The sequence below is a fragment of the Saimiri boliviensis genome, chromosome 15 (genome assembly GCF_048565385.1).
Source record: "Saimiri boliviensis isolate mSaiBol1 chromosome 15, mSaiBol1.pri, whole genome shotgun sequence".
NCBI lineage: Eukaryota > Metazoa > Chordata > Mammalia > Primates > Cebidae > Saimiri > Saimiri boliviensis.
This window is the reverse complement of record NC_133463.1, coordinates 76386206-76392485: the sequence shown is the minus strand read 5'-3', so window position 1 is coordinate 76392485 and position 6280 is coordinate 76386206. Positions and strand designations below refer to the sequence as shown.

The 6280-nt window shown below is 49.4% G+C and overlaps 1 protein-coding gene across 1 annotated transcript; it reads left to right on the top strand.

The window, feature by feature from the left end:
- Positions 1–2203: 2203 nt before the first annotated feature.
- LOC120362154 (uncharacterized) lies at positions 2204–2623 on the top strand. The gene has a single exon (XM_039464403.2). The coding sequence runs from the start codon at positions 2254–2256 to the stop codon at positions 2329–2331; it is 78 nt and encodes a 25-aa protein (XP_039320337.1). The 5' UTR covers positions 2204–2253; the 3' UTR covers positions 2332–2623.
- Positions 2624–6280: the final 3657 nt, after the last annotated feature.

Here is a 6280-nt window from a genome sequence, read left to right as displayed (position 1 = left end):
TTACAGGCTTGAGCCACCGCGCCCGGCCTTTTTTTATTTTTTTTTAATTGAGACGGAGTCTTGCTCTGTTGCCCAGGCTTCAGTTCAGTGGGGCGATCTCAGCTCACTGCAGCCTCCGCCTACCGGGTTCAAGTGATTCTCCTGCCTCAGCCCCTGGAGTAGCTGGGACTACAGGCGTATGCCACCACGCCTGGCTGATTTTTTGTATTTAGTAGAGATGGGGTTTTTCACCATGTTAGCCAGGATGGTCTCGATCTCCTGACCTCATGATCCTCCCGCCTCAGCCTCCCAAAGTGCTGGGATTACAGGTGTGAGCCACTGCGCCTGGCTGAGTTTGTCATCTTTCTAGATGTATATCTACGAAGTTACTCCTTGCTGGCAATCCTTTAAAAGTGATCAGTTCACAGGACCCAGTTGAAATCACTTACGCCTGGTCATTCAGGCTCCCCGGGGTATCCTGCCCCTCGCCCCCTGCCTCACCTGCCTTTTCCACCTCCACCCACACTACCAGCCACCGTAGAGGACTTGCAGTCCGAGGCCACAAACCTCTGCACTGCCAGCCCACTGCTGTCACCAAGGCCCAGGCTGAGACCCAACACCCCGTCGTCTTCCTTTCCTCCTGGGCAAGGCTCTTCCAGTTTTCGAGCTGCAGCAGGCCTGGTTGGCTGCAGTCCCACTTCAACCTGCCTTCCTTTTTTTTTTTTTTTTTGAGACGGAGTTTCGCTCGTTACCCAGGCTGGAGTGCAATGACGTGATCTCGGCTCACCGCAACCTCCGCCTTCCGGGTTCAGTCAATTCTCCTGCCTCAGCCTCCTGAGTAGCTGGGATTACAGGCACATGCCACCATGCCCAGCTAATTTTTAGTATTTTTAGTAGAGACGGGGTTTCACCATGTTGACCAGGATGGTCTCGATCTCTCGACCTCGTGATCCACCCGCCTTGGCCTCCCAAAGTGCTGGGATTACAGGCTTGAGCCACCGCGCCCGGCCTTTTTTTTTTTTTTTTTTTTTTTAATTGAGACGGAGTTTCGATCTTATTACCCAGGCTGGAGTGCAATGGCGCGATCTCGGCTCACCGCAACCTCCGCCTCCTGGGTTCAGGCAATTCTCCTGCCTCAGCCTCCTGAGTAGCTGGGATTACAGGCACGCGCCACCATGCCCAGCTATTTTTTTGTATTTTTAGTAGAGACGGGGTTTCACCATGTTGACCAGGATGGTCTCGATCTCTTGACCTTGTGATCCGCCCGCCTCGGCCTCCCAAAGTGCTGGGATTACAGGCTTGAGCCACCGCGCCCGGCCTTCAACCTGCCTTCTTTCTCTCCTTGCGGTTACATCTGCACTGTGCCTCCCTCCCACCCTGGAAGCTTCCAGAAGACGGGGATGGTTTCTCATTCACAATAGAACCCCTGTGCCTCACCCACACATTCGATTCAGTAAATGCCGACTTTGTCCAAGGCATTGTTCTAACCAGTGAAAATATGATTCAAACCACATGTCATTTTAGATTTTCTAGTAACCAGAAAGTTAGAACAAACAGGTGAAATTAATTTTAATAACATTAATCCAATTTGTATTTAACCCAATATATCCAAAACTGTATCAGTTCAATATATAATTAACATCAAGGAATTAATTGGTTAATGAGATATCCTGGCAGAGCACCGTGGCTCAGGCCTGTAACCCTATCACCGTAGGAGGCTGAGGCAGGCAGATTGCTGGAGCCCAAGAGTTCAAGAAAGCCTGGGCAACACAAGGAGACTCCAGCTCCGCCAAAAATACAAAAATCATCTGGGCATGGTGACACAGACCTGCCGTCGCGGCTGAGGTAAGAGGATCACCTGAGCCCGGGAGGTCAAGGCTGTAATGATTTATGATCACACCACTGCATTCCAGCCTGGGTGACAGAGTGAGTCCCTATCTCAAATGAATGAACAGGCTCAAATAAATAAATCCCCACTGAGTTCGGGGATTACCTGAGTCAGGAGTTGGAGACCAGCCTGGCCAGCATAGGGAAACCCCATCTCTACTAAAAATACAAAATTAGCCAGGTGTGGTGGTGCACACCTGTAATCCCAGCTACTTGGGAAGCTGAGGCAGAAGAATCGCTTGAACCTGGGAGGCGGAGGTTGCAATGAGCCAAGATCATGCCACTGCACTCCAGCTTGGGCAACAGGTGAGACTCCGTCTCAATTAAAAAAAGAAAGAAAGGTTTTCTCTCGGCCTTAGCGCCATTTTTTTTGGAAACCTCTGCGCCATGAGAGCCAAGTGGAGGAAGAAACGAATGCGCAGGCTGAAGCGCAAAAGAAGAAAGATGAGGCAGAGGTCCAAGTAAACCGCTAGTTTGTTGCACCGTGGAGGCCACAGGAGCAGAAACATGGAATGCCAGACGCTGGGGATGCTGGTACAAGTTGTGGGACTGCATGCTACTGTCTAGAGCTTGTCTCAATGGATCTAGAACTTCATCGCCATCTGATCGTCGATCACCTCTGAGACCCACCTTGCTCATAACCAAAACTGCCCATGTTGGTCCTTTGCCCTGGACCTGTGACATTCTGGACTATTTCTGTGTTTACTTGTGGCCGAGTGTAACAACCATAAAATAAATCACCTCTTCCGCTGTCTTAGCTGAAGAATTAAAAAAAAAAAAAAAAAAAAAAGAAAGAAAGAAAGAAACATCTTACTCTTCCTTCTCACGAAGTCTTTGAAATTCAATGTGCATTTAACACATACATTATATCTCAATTTCCTTTTAAGTGCTCAATACCCATATAGGGCTCCCAGCTACATTATGGAGAGCTCAGTTTAAGAATCTGGGGATAGCCGGGTGTGGTGGGTGGCTCACGCCTGTAATCCCAGCACTTTGGGAGGCCGAGGCGGGCAGATCACGAGGTCAGCTATTCAAGACCAGCCTGACCAACATGGTAAAACCCCATCTGTACTAAAAATACAAAAATTAGCCAGGCGTGGTGGCACGCCCCTATAATCCCAAGCTACTCAGGAGGCTGAGGCAGGAGAATCATTTGAACCTGGATGGCGGACATTGCAGTAAGGCAAGATCGTGTCACTGCACTCTAGCCTGGATGACAGAGTGAGACTCCATCTCAAAAAAAAAAAAAAAGACGATGCTGGGGATACAACAGCGAACAGCCTAGAAGGCTAAAAGTCTATTCCTGCGGCCCCGTCCACCACTGCCAGCCAGGCCTCGGCACTTACATCCTGTGCATGTTTTTCCCAGTGCTGTAGCTTCTGACCCTGATGTGGTTTCTTCTCAACACAGCAGCCAGACTGACCATTTCAAAAGTTAAGTCAGATCAAATTACTTTCCTTTTTAAAACACTGCAAGGAAGCCAGGCACATTGGCTAAAGCTTATAATCGCAACACTTTGGGAGGCTGAGGTGGGCAAATCACTTGAGGTCAGGAGTTTGAGACCAGCCTGGACAACATGGCAAAAGCCCATCTCTAAAACAATAAAAACATTCACCAGGCACGGCGGCACACACCTGTAATCCCAGCTACTCAGGAGGCTGAGGCACAAGAATCACTTGAACCCAGGATGTGGAGGTTTTAGTGAGCCAAGATTGCCCCACTGCACTCAAGCCTGGGCAACAGCGAGATTCTATCTCAAAACAAGCAAAATACACCAGGCACGATGCCTGCAGTCCCAGCTACTCAAGAGGCTGAGGCTGAGGCTGGAGGATCGCTTGAGTCCAGGAGTTCTGAACTGTAGTGCTCTATGCCGATGGGTCGTCCGCACTAAGTTCAGCATCAATATGGTGACCTCCCGGGACCGGGGGACCACCAGGTTGCCTAAGGAGGGGTAAACCGGCCCAGGTCAGAAATGGAGCAGGTCAAAACTCCCGTGCTGATCAGTAGTGGGATCATGCCTGTGAATAGCCACTGCACTCCAGCCTGGGCAACCTAGCGAGACCCTGTCTCTTAAAAATAAATAAATAAATAAAAACACTGAAGGGCTCCCCATTTTACAGAGTAAAAGACAGACTCTGGTGTCCTGCAGGTTTTCTGTGAGGCTCCCACACTGCCTGCTGCTAGGGTTCTCCTACTGCTCCTCTCTCCTTGGCTCACGCCAGCTTCTCCTGGCTGCTCCTCACCCCCACAGGCTCACTGCTGCCTCCACCTCTGTCCTAGCTCTTCCCAGAGCCCAAGACGCCCATCCTTCCCTTCCTTCAGGTGGAGGCTAACGTCAGCTCTTCCACGGAGCCTGCCCTGACTCCGACCGGCCAACTTAACCATGCAGCACCACGTCCCAGCCCTCCAGACACTGGCCCTCCTCTGCCTGTTCCCACCGCAACTCATATTCTTGAATACACAATTCATATCCTTCTTTATTATGTCTGCTGTTCCTTATCTGTCTAACCCAGCTGTAACCTAAGCTCTAGAATGAAAATCTGTCCTTTTTCTTCCTTTATGCATCCCCAGCACCTACAGCCATGCCTGGCGCAGAGTAGACACACAACACGTATATGCTAGAGGAATGAATGGCTTACGATTTAGTGGGAGAAGAGAGACATATTGCCATATGTGTTAGGAAGATAAGCTCTGTTGAGAAAAAGATAACTCAAGAAGGGTAATGGAAGAAAGAGAGGCTGCTGGTTGTTTTTTTTTTGGGGGGGTGGTAGCGGCAGAGTCTCGCTCTGTTGCCAGGCTAGAGCGCAGTGGCACAAACTCCGCTCACTGCAACCTCTGCCTCCCAAGTTCAAGAAAATGTCCTTCCTCAGCCTCCTGAGTAGCTGGGATTACAGGGGCATGCTACCACGCCCAGCTAATTTTTGTATTTTTAGTAGCGTCGGGGTTTCACCATGTTGGCCAGAATGGTCTTGATCTCTTGACCTTGTGATCCGCCCACCTCGACCTCCCAGAGTGCTGGGATTACAGGTGAGAGTTAGTATGCTCAGCCAGGAGGCTACTGTTTCATGAGGGAGGAAAATAATATAATAATAATAAACATAGCAACCACCACTACATAGTAACTACAATGTGCCGGAGCCTGCACCTTACTGTAACACAGTGGGGCCAGGGGGACTTTGCACTAGAGTCGGGTTTTTCCTGCACTGCCTTAATCTATTCCCACAGTTGTCTCTGGGGACCAGCCCGCCCCACTACTGTGTGGCTTCCACTAGGACAGAGCTCCAGGAGGGCAGGAATTTTTCTTTCTTTTGCTCCTTGATGAATCTCCAGCAGCTACAACAGTGCCAGGCATACGGCAACTGCTCAGGAAATGAATTGCATCCATCAGTCTTGAAATTGCATCCATCAGTCTTGAAGCAAGTAGCCAATGTGAGGGCTAATGCACCAGAAAAAAAAGAGCCCTGAAGAATAATAAATAATAATTGCTTTATTCAAATGTTTTACTTAAGGGCTTACTTCCTCTGTGCTAAGTGTTCTGCTAAGTGCTGTGCACCATCCCTGGGACGGAGAAGCGATTCTCTTCCCCTGCTCAGCAGCTGAGGAAATGGAGTCACAGTGAGCTGAAATAGCTTGCAAAGGCAGACTGACATGCGAGACCCACTTCTGCAGCTTTACTTACTTTCTTATCTATTTCTTACTTGTATAAGCCAGGGTGTGTTTCTGATGCTTGCAAAGAATCAGAGTGAAGTCACTGCCATCTTAAGGTCTAGGAAACTAGAATGTTGCCTTTGTCTTCAGAAACCACCACTTCACGCAGCCACAGGAAGTAATAAAGCTCAATAATTGGAACAGTAATCATATTAGCTGACTTTTACTGTGTGCTCACAATGAGCCCAGGTCCTCTGCCAGACACATTCTGCTCATCATCTGTTTCATCATCACAGCAACCCATTTTATCGATGAGGAAACTGAAGTTTAGAGAAGTAACTTGCCCAAAAGTAGCCAGATCTACACTCCTCAAATTTCTGAGACATCCCCAGTGCCTCCTGCTACTATCTGTTTTCCTTCTTTTTTGGAGGGCGGGAAGGGTGGCGACAGAGTCTTGCTCTGTCACCAGGCTGGAGTACAGTGGCACGATCTCAGCTCACTCAACCTGACTCCCTGGTTCAAGCGATTTTCTTGCCTCAGCCTCCCAAGTAGCTGGGATTACAGGCACGTGACACCATGCCCAGCTAATTTTTGTATTTTTAGTAGACACCGGGTTTCACCATTTTGGTCGGGCTGGTCTCCATCTCCTAACCTCGTGATCCACCGGCTTTGGCCTCCCAAAGTGCTGAAATTACAGGCGTGAGCCACCACGCCTGGACTGTTTTCCTTCTTTTTCGTGGGTGCACTTTCCCTCCAGGCAAGCCCC

Coding starts and splice junctions, on each gene's coding strand:
- LOC120362154 (XM_039464403.2), top strand. CDS start 2,254: ATGAGAGCCAAGTGGAGGAAGAAACGAATGCGCAGGCTGAAGCGCAAA.